General features: G+C 38.7%; 1 protein-coding gene across 2 annotated transcripts in view; it reads right to left on the bottom strand.

Moving 5' to 3' along the window:
* The window catches only part of gdap2 (ganglioside induced differentiation associated protein 2), a 26,771-nt gene extending 10,360 nt beyond the window's left edge, over positions 1 to 16,411 (bottom strand). The window contains exons 1-11 of one of the 2 annotated variants that reach the window (XM_026295088.1): positions 16,166 to 16,411; positions 14,705 to 14,934; positions 10,922 to 11,061; positions 10,347 to 10,500; positions 9,755 to 9,843; positions 9,235 to 9,311; positions 8,664 to 8,823; positions 5,846 to 5,996; positions 5,309 to 5,385; positions 3,825 to 3,901; positions 3,263 to 3,402 (exon numbers count right to left, since the gene is read on the bottom strand). In XM_026295088.1, the coding sequence (XP_026150873.1) occupies positions 3,263 to 3,402; positions 3,825 to 3,901; positions 5,309 to 5,385; positions 5,846 to 5,996; positions 8,664 to 8,823; positions 9,235 to 9,311; positions 9,755 to 9,843; positions 10,347 to 10,500; positions 10,922 to 11,061; positions 14,705 to 14,886 (1,247 nt within the window). In that variant the 5' untranslated portion in view covers positions 14,887 to 14,934; positions 16,166 to 16,411. The remainder of the gene's footprint in view (positions 1 to 3,262; positions 3,403 to 3,824; positions 3,902 to 5,308; positions 5,386 to 5,845; positions 5,997 to 8,663; positions 8,824 to 9,234; positions 9,312 to 9,754; positions 9,844 to 10,346; positions 10,501 to 10,921; positions 11,062 to 14,704; positions 14,935 to 16,165) is intronic. The other variant, XM_026295087.1, reaches the window with a different exon arrangement.

Genomic DNA, 16,411 nt, shown 5'->3' with positions numbered 1-16,411 from the left:
GTCTGGCTGGTAAGCTGCATTTGTTCACATACTGTGAAACAAAACCAGGAGAGGGGGGAACCAGATCTTTTAGCTGACAAACTAACTCAGAAGAACTAAACCGTGACATGGGACATCTGCTGTGTTCCAGCGCTGGACCCTGAGGGGACCAATATAATAATCAAACTCATCTGTCCCCTGCAGTATGTAATCAACATCTCCCAATTTAGCCAGACAGCTTTGGAAACTTTGTGCGCTCATGTTTGACTTTAGTCTAATGGTTAGGTTGTCAGGAGCCAAAATGCATCTGCAGCCAATCAATATCCCGATGGGTTGAACATGATGGACATGCCAGGGAGGTTAGCGGTTCCACTGCCTGTGTACATCAACTGTGTCTCGCCGAGCCAAAAGAGTAATAACTGCTTAAAAACTGAACCTGAAAATAAAATTTTTAAAAAAATCACTTCCAACATCTTGACAAAAGAGTTGGGCCACACATAGTCCTCGCAAAGTGCTGCTGCTGCCTTGTAGCGAAGAATAAGCACAGGAAGTTGCCAAGGAAACGGTTTGACAACACTCTGTAAGGTGCTTTATACAAAAATATCCTCTAAAAAAAAAAAAAAAAACGTCTTAAAATATTAACATCAACTGGTTGGCGTCTTGTCATAAAAAGGTTTACTGAGTGAAGAATAAAGCTTAAAGAGTCGGTGGAACTTAGAATAACCTTGAGATTTGAAAGTAATAACAGAACGGCCTGAGCTGCAACTGTCTGTTTCAATATGCTTTGCCAATTCATCAGATATTGTTTGTGACTGAATGGGGTTTTCCTGTTCAGTTGCAAGAGGAAATTGGGTTAAGGTGTCTTCACTGATATTTTTAGATGATTGTTTGCACCAGGCACTTCTTGGTACTGTTTTAATTGATAGGTTGTGAATTTTGAGCACTGTTTTTACATCATAAATATGCATAATAGGGAAAATATGTTGCTCTGTTACCTTATGGAAAGCAACTACTAAATGCTACTTCAACAGAAAAAAGTGTCAAAAAAAAAAAAAAAAGATGGATGTGAAACCTACTAAACACATAGTGCCACGAAGAAATAAAAAAAGCGGGGGCTGAAAGATGCACAATGACATGGTGTTTCCCACTGACACAGGAAGCTTGATTACTAGAAACCAGAAAGAAACAGGAACTACAAACATTTAATTAACCCACTGAGCATTGGAGTCTAAGTACAAAACCTTCATGACAGTATTTTCTCTGTGTTTTGTATCTTATGGCCTTCATGTTGATGCTACAGTCTAATCTATGTATATTATATTTAAAGTGATGTTTTACCACTTGGGTCTGATTTTACACAGGTCAGCAATCAGGTCATGAGCAAACCAAGTCCAAATACCTGTATCAATTTCATATTGCACACTGTGCAGAGGTCAAAGTTGAACTGGTAAACTGATGTGCACAACAAACTGTTAGTGTAATCACATACCTGGTTGCCTGTTATAACCCTGCTTCTTTCTTACCCTGGTGGACACTGTAAAACCTATGATGCCATTTTTCCATGACTGCATTGTTGCAAACAGGATTGCCCCTCAAGCATCATTGAAACCACATTTTCCTACAGTTCAACTTGATAGCTTTAGTATCTTTGGAAAGTTTTGGTCTTCCAGTAAAATAATAAATAAATAAATTAGATTCAACAATACTTGGCTGTCCACAACAAAAAGTCAGTAATTCTATGATGGTTGAAGAGTGTAAAAATGACTTTGGATAACATAGGGCTGCGATAGCCAGGTGGAACTGTAAACAACACTGGTTTTCATTTTCAAGACTTGGCTCTTATTTAGCTTGGTGAATCTATGTCAAACTTCACAGCAGACTGCAAACAAAGGGAAACAATATTAGACCAGTGTTAATCCTGTATCCTGACCCCATGCAGTGTTTCATGTGATAATGCTGTGGTTCTGATGACAAATACCCCCCAGTGTATTCAGAACCAAAAAAAAAAAAAAAAAAAACTTTCAAGTTTTTCAAAAGAAACGCTGAGTTAGATCCAGGTCTGATGTCTGGCCTGCATCTGTCTGACATGTTGGAGAAAACTGTCTATATGCTGATTTTAGAGAGCTGTAAGAACCATTTTAATGTTTGTCCTTAAACATACAGTATGACCCTGCCCCTGTCCTGTATGTATCAACACAGATATGCATGTGGTCCAGATTCAAAGTGTAGAAACCTGGAGTTAGTGATGTAGTATTTCATTGGTTTCTATGGTCCACAGACACTCTCTACAGACACAAACCAGTTGAGGTGCACTCATCAAGTTAAGAGGTGCACTCATCAAGTTAAATGCTTTCCCAGGCTAATATAATGAAATATAAGTGATTCAGAGTTAGATCAAACATTCACCTTCAGAAGTTTCAGGGCACAGATTAAAGCTGAGTAACAGCCAGTCCCACGCCATGAAAACTCACTCCAAGTTTGTGTTTCCTGCTCCAAATATGGCCGCCAGATTTCCAAAACCCACAGCGAAACAAAAGCATTTCTCAGCTCGTTTTGCTTCTCCAAAACTCTAAATACCCTAACCTTGGCGGTGTCCTGCTGTAGCATCAATATAGCCAGAAGGTTACCAAAGTGAGAGCCAAATGAAGGCCAAACAACAGTCAAATAACAGCCAGGCCTTTGCCGGTGGCATCTAGCAAACATTGTGTCCAGGTTTAGATTTGACACCGAGGGGGCAGGAGAGAATTATCTTTTTTGATGTTCTACTTTAACGTGATCCTGCACCTGGCCAGAGCTAATGCTATTACTCTAAACAGAAAAACAAAAACACCAGGAAGCTATCAAAGCCTTTCAGATTTTTGTTCCATCCAGAGGAAATTTCAAAGACTTTTGTGTAGTTTCTCCAAAGAAAAACCCCTGAACTTCATGGCTGTTATGCCGTTCTGGCTATTAAAGAGCAGAGATGTGGTTGGCCAGCACAGTTAGCCAAATAACGTTAATTCTACTGTGAGCACAGAACATTAAAGTCAGTACACCTGGATGTGGTGCAAGTTAAAACAACAGCTGCACCAGACTTTCTTATTCTGATGAGACAAAACTAAGACAAAGACCCAAAGTGAGTTCAACAACCGCAAGATGCTACACGTCTCGACAACATAACACTCCCTAGCATGTATTTGCTGAAACCTTTAGATTTAGTTCATTTGACCTCTGAACCCATGTAGAGTCATTAGAACAGTAGTTATCACAAACGTTAAACAAGGAGTGTGAAAACGTGACTGACTTGGTGTCGACGATGTCGTAGAGGTTCCTCAGAAAGTTAGAGTCCATGTGGTTGTGCTCGCTAGTCAGCGTGTGGAAGTAAACCATCACATACTCCTTCACTGTGATGTGGTCCATCACATGGATAAAGTACAGCAAAGCCTGCAGACACAACACAAACAAAAGCAAAGTGCATAGAATTTATTTTGGTCCTGGATTCTCCACAGATCATTTATTATTTTACAGATTTGACTTTAAATTGGATTTTGGTTCATCGTGATGTGTCTATTTGATATTGAAACAGGTGTTCAGTGGGCAAACTTTTTTTTTTAACCCATTAGATATTTACAACATTAAAAATACATTAATTAAACACAGATAGGCACAAACCCATTAATACAAGATCTGTATCGATAAAACAGTAACAGAACTTACGTGCACATGAATGAAATACATTTGCTTTCAGACGGACACACGAAAGGACAAACAGATGTTCAAAGATGCAGAACAGAGAGCACATGTAAGCACACAACAAAGATGAACTGGCTGTAACAGTCAAAAGCTTTTTAATCCTAGATTTTTACCTTTTCAAGGTCAATAAGTGTCACTGGGATGTTTCGTCCAACCACAACCATCACCGTCCTGCCACACATATCCACACCTGAGGACACACACACACACACACTATATTAAAAGGTCAAACACATATAGATTTAATCTTAGATGAGCTGTGACATTAATTGCTGTACTGTTTCAGCACTAAAATTCCCAAAGATCTTCTATTAGATCAACAAAAAGGATCTAATTTGTAAATCATTTCCATGTGAAAGCCTGTTACAGTTTGACTTTCTGCTCTTTCCCTTCTTTTCTTTTTCCTGTTTAGCCATGATAATACTCCTGTTATAATTAGTTTTCATAAATATTTATATTATCTTGTAAATAATTGTTCAACTTTGTGGAGTTAACTGGGTCTTTCCCCCTTTTCTTTACATCTTATAAACTTTATTTAGTGATTGTAAAAACAATCAACATTTTACCTGCTGATGAAAATTGAGTGTTTAGACTAGAACAATGGTAGTAAAGGTTAATGTAGGTTAAAATCCTGATGTTTCACAGCTCATTACATTGCAGCAACAGGATGAGAGAATCGCTCAATATTTCAATATAATTTTGTGTATTTCAAAATATTATTAACAGCTGTGTGAACCTAACGACCTGTAAAAACCCTTCAGTAAGAAGCTGTGCAGCTACAGGCTCATTCTGGCCGTACCGCACTTGGTGTACTGCCTCTCCGCGTAAATGAAAACCTGTCCCCACAAAAGAAGTGACAACATTACTTTGGAAAAGACTAAGAAGAGAAGTAGTCGGCATTACAGCATCCTAGCCCCATCTGATGATGCTATTGATTTTTGTGTTTTTATTCTGTGGTGCATGAGAAATTTTTCTGAAGGCTGTGTTTTGTTTAAACCAATTTTTTAATGTGTGTGTCTAATGTGCCCAAGTTACTGTTTTTATCCTGTATTTTTCCATTTCCTGAATTGGATATAATCCTGTCATTACCATAGTATGACTCTTTCATGTGTAAGAAACTCTGCAGTTTGCTGACTAAGTTATTGATGCATATTAAATAACCCGTTTCTCTGCTCTTTCTATTGTATTTACAGGTCTAATTTTCTGCAAAAGCATGACAGAACAGGTCACAAGTGCCTCAATTAGACAGTTTAAAGAGTCATTTAAGAAAACTGGTTATACAGAGAGAGTTTGCAAATACAATTTTGAACCTGAGGTCAATGGAGTAATAGGCCAATTTACTTATGAGCAAATGAGTTAACAGTAGGGTTAGACTGTATAACAACACTGCCTCCCACTGGTAATGAGCTTCAACAGCACCTTTGATGAATGTAAAACCCTCTGCAGTGAGAAGACAGATTCTGTTAAATGAGGTGAAAGCAAAAATCTCACCACATGAAGGAATATACAGACAGACAGGCAGCCCTCTACACAACACATACTACAAAAAATACATGTGACCTCTCACTTTGTTTCTCTCACAGACACTGACACATACCTGTTTGATATAAGGCTTTCAGTGCGGCAATGTCTGACAGATCCTCTGCTCTCGCCCGACACAGCCAGCGATTGTAACTGGGGGAAACAGAAAAGCAGCTTTAATTTTTAATTGACATGGCACGAAATGCAGATTTGGAAAGTATTTAAATGGACATACATTAACTGATGCCTCTAAAGAATATTCGGCACAGTTTTAATAGTCCTGAAGTATAAGAAAAAACTTTTCCTCTGCTAAGGCCAGTAAGGCTATTTGTTGTCTAGGGGTTAATGAATGACAGCTGTAAATTATCTCTGCCATGTCTTATAGGAATTAACATCTACTTACTCAGTAATAGCCTGTTAAGTCAAATGGCTTTAAATAAAAATTCAATAAAAGGTTGTTTGTTACTGTTTTAAGTTAAAACTGAAATACAGGGCGTCCTTATGGCCAAGCGGTTCACGGTTTTTACCAAATTGTCCCCAGTTCAATTCTGGCCTCTTACACATTCTCCATCGTCACCGTTTTATTTTTACTGTAATTCGATGGGACTCTTACTTCCTCTGGTGTTGTTTCTGCATGGCCGCCTCTGACATTTGGCCCTGCAGAATCAGTTTCCGCTGTTTATCCACGTCACCCTCCATCCGGGCGAAGGCGTGATTTCCAACGTGATCCAAATCTGACTCTAGACTCTCCTCGTCAGATTCATCTACATTGACAAAAACAAACACGTAACTACTTAACTTTTGATTTCTTTTAGTAGCTTTAATGGCTTAAGTAGTGTTATGGTACATTTAGATGAAAAAACTATTGCAGCTCATTCAGCTTCGCGATGTATTCACTGGTACTAGTGATGCCACACACACACAGACACACACAGACACACACAGACACACACAGACACACACACAAGATCCTTTTCTCCAGACAAAAAAAAAATAAAAAAAATAAACAATAAAAAATCCTGATTCTTGCTTCTTTCTTACTTGACTGTGATTGTTTTATTTCCCGGAACCTAATTTATCTTCTAGCATGACATTATATGTGTGACTGTGAAAAAGCTGCAACTGAGGTCATAAACTCAGTTGACAGAACTCAGGCTGAGGTTCAAGCCTGTTTCTGCTTGTTTCTCTATGACCACATGTACTGTGAACACACGTCCATGCATTTTATCTACGTCCAAATGGGCATGTGTGCCTGTCGATGTGTATACATCAGCCTGTTCTTATTGGGTTTCACTCTCAGGCCGCCTGTTTGCTTTGGATCAACACCCTGAAGCCACATCTCATCCCTTTGAAGCATCACGCCAGCTGACATCAGACTGGAGGTCAATGGAGGCAATAGACTCAACGCAGAAACCACAAACACACGCTAACACATGGCCTGGTGTTACTTTCACAATTCACTTCACCAAAAGCAAACATTTACACAAAAATTAGATCGTAAACTAAAGAGATTATACAAAATTTAGTTTTTTAAATCAGGGTTTAAGGCTGAAACGAGAGTTTGGACAATAGTAAAAATGTCTATTTTCCCTTTTTATCCCTTCTTATTTTCAGTGCAAAGTAGCAGTACCACACTCTGAAAATACTCTATTACTAGTAAAGGTCCTGCATTTCAATACTAGAAGTAAAGTGTCTGAGGAATATTTGCCAAACTTACCTAAAGTATCAAGAGCAAGTACAAATTATGGAGAAAATGGTGTCGCTGAATATTAATATTATTGTACATGAAGTTTTTTGGATTGATACCCTGTGGCATAAATGTACATGCTGAACTTTATCGATGTAGATTTGAAGTAACTTATAAAGTGTAGATAACTTCATCCGTATCAGTGCATCATGTTATGGAAGATCTCATGTGTTGGACGTTTTCACTGGGCAGGAAGGGGATGAAAAAAATAATTTAGTAATTTAAAAAACTCCAGCTTTCAGACAGATGTAGTGTAGTAAAAAGTACATTTCCCTCTGAAATGGAGTAAAAGTACCTCAAATTTAAATAGAGCACTTGTACTTAGTTACATCCCACCCTGTCACATTAACCCTGCTGACTGTCAGACATCTGAAATAAGAGGGTGTCATTCAAGGTAAAAATAAGTCAATTAATGTTGGGTGTATCTATTCTTAGTCATCAACACTTCTTCATATGCTGTTAAATAATAGAAATAAACTTCACATCCCCATCCAGGGTCATTTATTAAAACATGTTAACACACTAAAAATTGAATCCTTTACCCTCCAACCAACCATTTTCTCAGCTCATCGCATTTGTTCACATTTTTTACCCTGTATTTATTTATTTATTTGTTTTTTTGTAAAACCTACAAAGCTCCTCGTGACAGCACCACCGTGGTTAAATTTAGCAAATCACACAAATTACCAGGAAATTCCAGAAAAAGACAAAAAAGCACGATGTTATAAAACAACCCGAACACACCTGCTCTGTGTTAGACGGACCTGCCAGTCACCAGCTGAAAGTCTTTTTCAGTGTGCAGATGTAAAACATGACGCCCTCCAGGAAGGCACAGCTTTCTGAATGAGCCAAAGTATTAAAGTGGGCTCAGGGATCAGGCAGTCAGATCTTTCATCGACCTGATCACAAAACATTCTGCTACACTGCTCGTCCATGATCTCTGACCTGATCCTGAGCTTCAGCTTTCATCCTCGCCAGTTTTCCTCCTGAACTGCACCTCTGGACCAAATCTGATGTTTAAGGCCTGACTTGCTGACTGGGCAATGATTTGACTGTGACACTGGATAGGCGACTGACTGGTTTCCCACTTAAATAACTATGTGCTTTGTTAGCAAGCTGACTGGCTGCTGGTTAAGCTGACTCACTACTTGGCTGACTAGTCGGCTCTCTAACAGCAGAGGAAGACCAGACCATTCAACCTGGCAGACCACACACAAGACTGATTTTGTCACAGAAACATTGGCAACAGGAAATGTTTTACCTTATTAACCTTATCTTGTTACCATCTTCACTCTCTCTGTTCACATTAATTCCAATAAAAACTCATGGGCCTGAGGCTGAAATTAAACCTGAGGGGAAAAAACCTACAAGCATCACTTTCCATGTTGTGAGATGAATGAGGTCAAACTGAAATGGAGAGGAACAAGAAATTAAAGTGCGCCTGTGGATGTATATTTTGACTTTTGCAGCCATACACGGACATCAATTGATCTTGGACTATTCATTTCTTGACACAAAGAGTGAGTCTGACTCCAAAATTAAATATCAACCACTTGAAAAAATATGATGCCTGCTCTTATAAATAGATTGCTGACACGAAAAGTGAAGCAGGGCATGTCATTTCTAATGCTGGGAAATATCTCATCACGCTACAAAAAAAAGGACTTGTGTTGATATTGCGTACCTTCCAGGCTGCCTGGTTTCTCAGCGATGCGGATCTGTCTCTCTGGGACGACGGGTTCACCCTCAGAGTTGCCAATGTCAGCTGGGAGGAGAGGCAGGCAGGCTGCCTCCTCTTCCTCAGAGCGAGGATAGTACAGAGGCAGTAACTTCTTATACACCGGCTGAGAGAATACACAGATCTATTAGTATACTCTTTGATGCACAAATATATATATGCACACTAAAATATAGCAGGAAGCATAAGGAATAAGAAGAACATTTAGTCTTCCACAGCTTTCTGAAATAAGCAGATCTCCAGTCAGCCTTTATCCATCCATTTCTTACACTTTTCATTTGTTCAAATGAGGGAAACAAAGAGGCTGCCTTTGGGCAAAGTGTAGTCCACTCTGTGAATGAATGCCTCTCTTATGTGCCTGAGTGAATGATGCTGCCCAGAAAGGTAAGTCCTGCGGAAAACTCAAAGGCCAGTTTACCCAAAACTAATGGTGCATTTGGGTTCCTTTCAACTTATAAAGTCAGAACATACTGTGACAATTGTGGAATCTAGTTAAAGGGACTGAAGTCATACAAACCTCTTCTGTATCTGACACTGCAAACACCAATGTCTCAATGCTGTTTCCATGATTCTCCAGGAACCTTCGTACTGTTCCTATAAACACAAACCGCCCGTTACCTTACGTATTAAGGTATGCCGTATACTTAAAGTAATTAGGAATAATGAATGACAAATATAAAATGGCAAAACGCTAGTTCACAGCACCCCAGAGAATATCTGCAAATTGTTTGTTTTGCTCGGCCAAAAGTATAAAACCCAAAGATGTAAACACACATAAAAGCAAGAGACAGACTTTAAAGAAACTAAGAGACTGAATGTTAATGATCCAACTTTTAATGATTGTCGTAAAAGACTATGTTCATGTGTTCTACTCAAACTCCAAAACACTCAAATATTGATGTACATATTGTTCCTGTGGAGAACTGAGACAGTGCTAGAAATAAACCTCAGCAACACTGTGCAAAGCTGTACATGTCTGTATCTCAATGATAAATGTCTTGACAGCTGTGTGAGTATTGTGTGTGTGTGTGTCTTACTGAAAGCAATGTGTGTGGCGTCTACCAGTGGGTAACCTCTTTTGGTCGTGTTTACCACACAGAAGCCGACAGATGCCATCGACTGCTCTCTGAAGCAATAGGACAAACAAATTCACGTTTATTACCATTCACACTTTCTGCTTGTGCCATTCATGCTTTTGCTTGTGTGGCAGTAGTGAAATGACCTTCTAAGGGACCAAACATGGGGGAGGGCCATCAAGAAACCAAATAAAAGTCTAATTTAATCTGCAAATTTAACTTCTACCTAGCTCCTATAAGGCATAAATTGTGCTATAATCCAATGAAACAGGAGAGTTTAGTCAGACGGCTACATTTGCACAAAGCCCACAGGTCCTGGCTAAGCCCAAGTGTCAAGCTATTAATGATTGTTATGGCCAGTTTGATTTAGAGCTGCAGTATTAAACAGAAACCCTTCATATCACAAAAAACTCCATCTCATCAAGAAAACACACAGCGTCTCTGGCAGGAAAGGCTTCAGTAGCTTTTATGTTCTGGTTGAGGCAGAGATTACATTACTGCTGCCAGGAGCCGACTGACTGACTGTTTGACCAGGGGACTGGATGGTTCTTACGTGGCGAGCTGCATGATGTTCCTGTAGCAGCTGTACAGCGAGCTCTCAGCCGCCGTCCTGTATTTGGCTTTGTACTTTGGTCCTACTGTGTGGATGATAAACCTCGCCGCCAGGTTGAAGCCTTTGGTCAGCTTTGCCTCCCCTGTCCGACATCCTGCATGCAAACACGCAAATCAAACTCATTCAACATGTGTATGGACCCGACTATATGTGTGTTATGTCCTTTCAGCCATTGTTGCATTTGCAATAAGAAAATCAACATTTATTTCTTTTCATTTTTGAATTTTCAAATATGGGTACTAGACTTTTAAAGACGGTTCAAGTTTTTCAGATTACAAAGACAGTCTTGCAGTCTTCTGATCTGCATACATTATTGGATGAATAATAATAATTTTAGTTGCAACTACTGCATGAAAGTAGTGTTAGCAGTTACAACCCTTTTTATTAAATCCAGCTGAGTATCATGTGTCTGGCTGTGTCTATATAAAACCACTGACACCGATGTCTTCTGCCTCCAGACTTGTGCCACCTGCAGCGTCACTGAGCAGCCAATTTCAAAACAAACTGAGCTCTACCTTTGAGTTTTAGCAGCTCGTCTCGCAGCTCAGGCCCTGCAAGCTGATGGATGTTGTCAGAGACCGGGTTCTTGTCGTTTAGCGACTCGTTGCTGGTGTTTACGATGGCGGTGCAGTTCAGCAGGGTCACATCCCCCGTGCTGTCGAGGAAAGAAAAGTTACTCTATTAAAAAGCTACTTTTAGATAGAAATACTGAATTCATTTATTACATACGTTTTATCTTACACAGTGACTGTAACAATGACCACACACACACACACACATACATATAATCTGTGCACATTTATCGGTTCAACACTGAATATACAACAGTTAGCCAAAGTAAAAAGCTTATTTTATTGCTTCAGTAAAATCATTGCTTCACCCTGAACCCTTCAGGGTTTGTTTGGAAAGAACAATGAGGAACTGCTGGAACATGTGTTGAAAGCTTTTGGTCATAAGACAAGTTCAGCCTCCAGGGCCGAGAAGGAAGAAGTTTTGTTTCTCCTTTTTTTTTTTTTTTTTTTTTTTTTTTTTACATCATCCCTCGTAGGTTAATAAAAAAACGAAGCACAAACCAAAGCCAACCAGCCTGCCAGTTAATAACTCTCAACTTGGTGGCAGCCTCGGCTTCTCAGATCCTTTTTTACTGAGTCTTATCTTTATTGTGACAAACACACTGAGAGCCACCGTACCAGAGTCAAAATCCTTGTGTCCCCAACATACTTGGCAATAAATATGATTCTGATTATGATCTGTATACATTTTTCTCCTAAAAAAAAAAGAAAAAAAAAGGCAATTGGTATGTAATTATCATGACAAGCAGCTTTAGTATATGCCAACAAAAATATTCACCCCAACATGTTTATCACAGGAACAAAATCAGTTCAAAGAATTAGTTATGTGCTGTATCAAATTGTTCATGATGAATGTGGTATCGTTTCTAATGTGGAAAAAAACTGTATATGCCATGATTACAGCATCAACAATCATGTCTGTAAACTAAATTAATAAGTAAAATGAGTAAATGCTGAAGACAGGAAATTATTTCCTCAACTCCGTCAGGAATGCAGAACCAAACAATTCCCAAGTCACTTTAATAATATAGTAAATCAGTGGAACAATGAAATGTGTATACGATAAATTCCTAAATCTTCAAAGGAAGTATTGCCAAAATACTCTGATGTTGAGTTGCACGATCCTAGTTACAGCACTGACTAATCCTTGGATGTGGGATTTGTTCTACCAATGATGTTTCCCAGAGTTACAGATGAAGGACATTCCTGTAAGTTAAATATAAGATTGACAGAAGAAAATCTAAATCTTACTATGACCCTGAGCAATGTGAACTGACTCACCTCGACTTACTTATGTTTGTATATTTCATCATGTATTGGTTTGAACAGGATGTTAGAAGAGGGTTGTTATATTTTGCTGTTTTTCCACAAACATTTTCTATGTCAGCAGCCCTCCCTGAGCTGCAAGGTGAATCTGACAAGCAGGAAAAAGAAAAAAAAAAAAACAAAAAAAAAACTGCTCTAACATGTTTTCAGCATTCTCAGTTTCTTTGTATGCAACAGTCTGACAAGCGCATAAAGGAAAATATATCTGTGGTGGGACTGTTTCCACTCATGGGACAGTTTACTGAACAAGGAGAATTTCTTTCATTTCAAGTGGCCACACGCTAAAAGGCTTCACTGCTTAAGGGTCATTTCGTCTTATGTTGCTTCAGCAGAAATGTGACTGAGCCGCTACAACAAGGCCCTTACAGAGAAGCCTCTGCCTAGCTGGGCTCCGGACGGTCATGTGTTTCTCCACAAAGCGGATTTATGAGGCTGTGGACTCTGGACTGGCCTTGATAAGCACGTGGAGAGATGCTAGCAGCATTCACACTACAAAACCACTGAGAGTTTCTAGGATGTGACTGTTCTAATATTAACTGGCAGTGACGACCAAAACACATCAATGTGTAGAGAAACGATAAACACTGTCCCAGCCATTTCTGTGTTTATGCTTCTCCTTCACTACTCAGCAAAGTTAATTAAATAATGGGTTAATGGCGTAGTTTTAAAAAAAAATATATTTATAGTCAGAGAAACTCAAACTCCTCCGGATCAGGAAACAACATGTAGAATAGTGGTCAGATAAACTGTGATACCTGCCAGGTAGGAGCATTAACTAATTTAAATTTTGTTAAAATAAATAAATAAATAAATATGAATAACACTAAGTATAAGAATCTTCTCCAAACTTTAGGGAAAGTTCAATATTTAATTCAAGTTTCAACACAAAGCAGTGACTAAAGAGGGAACCCACTGCACTGACATCATAAACTTTCCATAGACACAAACAAATTTTTCTAATGGTAAAGAAAAGAACGTATATATTTAAAACAGACAGGAGGAGAAGCATCAGGCTGTAAACCTGATTGATTTGTCAAGAAAACTAAATAACTCCAGTTGCCTTGGTCTTAAAGCTACTACAGAAACAGAATATTCACAGAGACGTGGGACTCCTCAATAACTGGAAAATCAGATTCTTTCATCCAAGTGAAAAGGGGATTTAAGAACTCCTTAAAGGCATATTTAACTAAAGAAAAACAATCTCACTACGCTAAAACTTCAGCCTCCACAAGTCCTGCAAGCTGCATCGATCACAGCAATTTCCAAAACACATAAAAGCAGAAAAACCTTCAGTGGCTGTTACACATTAAAAGCAAACAGTGAGTGAGTTCAAGAGTTGGAGCCACAGATTCATGGATTTTCCTGTGGATACTGAACAAACAAACAACAATGCTGACTGTCCTCAGTGATTGGCCACTTCACGCTCAAACGAAGAGTGTGACGGGTGAACAACCATTTTCTCAGTGAATGGGGAGAAGTGTATGTTTTAATTCAAACAAAACTCAAGGCAGATTACACTCATAATGCAGGCACTGCATTTTTCCACACGATGGATGAGACGGTTGAACCAGCAAAAAAGCCAAAGAAAATCAGCATTTAGGCCCAAATGCAACAGAACAAATGAAATCAGAACATGCAAGAAACAAAGTGCTGGACATGCCTCTAAAACAGCGTTTTAAACTTTAGTGCAGACAAATTCCCACAGAAATGCAAAACAGTGAAATCCATTTTCTTTGTATTTGCAGCTCTTTCACCAGCACTGAAGAACTATGGGAAACATTAGGCCTTTAAATAAAAACATATTTTAATAGTTATGAAATCTGTTTTCTGTAGTTGTGCTGCAGAAAGATATTTCATCATATTAAAGATTCAACATAATATCAAAAAAAGACAGCTTACAATGAGCCAATTAAATGATTGCCAGACTATTAAAAATGATTGCCAGACTATTAATGACCAACTTTTAGTCTTTTTTTTTCATTTTTAAATCTCTGATTTCTCTGGTTTCATTTCCACAATGTGTTATCCTTTGTCATGAAAAGCAGTAAATTGAATGTTTTTAGGTTCTGGACTGTTTTCAGGACAAATCAAGTTGATAAAGACAGACAGGGCTTGGAGAAACTGCAGATTCAGCTTATCTGTCAACATTTCTCTGCACCAAACCAGAAACAAAGAGGTTTTATCCGCTTGATTCTCAAGTCGTGTCAAAATGCTAAGTGTTGCTTGTTCATAGTTTTTTTATTAAAAAGACTTTAAATCCTCTAGTGTAGGAAAACGTCAAACACAAGCCAACGAAACTAAACTGAGGTTGGGATTCTCTGCTTCTAAAAAGCTGACGATATGGAGAAGGGAAGTTTTTACCCAAAACAAACAGTATGAAAAAATATACAAGTGACTCACAACAGGATGATCTTGCGGTTGATGTCCGGTCTGAAGGGGAAGGGTGAGGGGAACGTCTGCTGGCTGAGCAGGCTGTCGTTCTGATGCTTCAGTGTCTCCTCTCCGTCATCATCCAGCTGCTGCTGCCATGTGGGGAGAGTCTGGATGTCTACGAACTGAGAACGAGCACCCAGAGGATCCATCCCCTCTGACACTACAGGCCCACACGGGATCTCCAAGGAGCTGAGCTGGATAATACATTTACACATTAGATAGAAAGTCAATTAAATCTTTTTAAATCATCTGTCAGTGTTGTTCACTTCTGCTACAATAGAACAGTTCTCCCTGTATACAGAGAGGATGAATCACTAATCAATTAAACCTTTAATTAATCAACAGACGGTCACTGACCGACTGCAACTACTATACTTCATCCTCATTATCAATTATTATTTTGTCATCAAGAATTTATCCATCAAATGTCAGAATTTTTTTGTCAGACCAAAACACAAAGAGTTTACCAGTGAGTATGACAATAACTGAACAGCAAGTCCTACATTTGAGCGGCTGAAGTCAGAGGATTTATGTCATCGCTGCTTAAAAAAAAAAAAAAGGGAAAGAATCCATTATCAACCCATAAAATATAATTTCATTTAAACATTCAGTTATTTTGGGTGGTCAATAACAGCGTTCATTTAAAGAAACAACTCCCCAAACAGCTCTATATCAGTGCTTGAGTTGTAATTCACCCTACCCTTGTCCCCTCCACATACACAGAAAAACCAGAAAAATACAGTACTGATTTAACTACTTGTAGATTTATAGACTTACATACCAACCTAATGCAACCACATAACAGACTGCCTTGACCTCAGGCAGCAAACTTACTAAAAAATGGATTTAATAACTTTATCTTCAAACTAAAAGTACAAAAAATGTCTCTGCGGCTGCAACAATCAGAGGTCTTTGCTGCTGTTGGATGTGGATTTTTGTGCTGCAGGCTGGACACCACTAGTGCTGAAACAATTCATAGAAAAATTGGTGGACAGAAACTTGAATTATAATCCTAATTATTTATAGTTTGATCATTTATCAAGTAAAAATGACAGTTTGTGTTTGAGGTGACACTTTCATATCAGTGGATGTTACCTAATATTTACATTTAATGTAACAGGAACAGACTGAACAACAATAAATGACCTAAAATCACGAGTTCAGCCCTGGTTTGTCTAAAAGATGTGGAGAACACGATGCTTTCTTCAATATATTATACATGATTTGTTTGTTTCTTAACCACAGCTGCATGTGATTAAACCAATAAACAGCCTTGTTGCTATCAAAAAATGAATTTCTACCACATGAGCCGAACTCTTCAGTCTTCCTAAATACATTTAGCAGTCTACAGGAGTGACATTTGCTTTAGAAATGGTTAAAAAGTGTAGTTTGGGTAGTCAGAAAATCAACCACAGAGTCAGCAGATACCTTAACTAGCCAGTTGTATTTCCTCCAGGCAGAGGTGATGTCCACGCCAAAAAAATACACACAAAAAACCACCCATAAATCGTGACACGGCAATTTAGAGACTCAAGAGGAGTCGCAGCCCCCTGGGATTCTCATTCTAGCGAGTAAAGAAAACACAAAGTGCCGAAAAATCAAGTTTAAAAGTACCAATTAGCCCGGTTTACACATTTAGCCAGCATGCTAGCGGCTAAACTGCTGCAGCGTCAG

Source organism: Mastacembelus armatus, chromosome 21 (assembly GCF_900324485.2).
Source record: "Mastacembelus armatus chromosome 21, fMasArm1.2, whole genome shotgun sequence".
Classification (NCBI taxonomy): Eukaryota; Metazoa; Chordata; class Actinopteri; order Synbranchiformes; family Mastacembelidae; genus Mastacembelus; species Mastacembelus armatus.
This window is presented reverse-complemented; position numbering and strand designations above follow the sequence as displayed.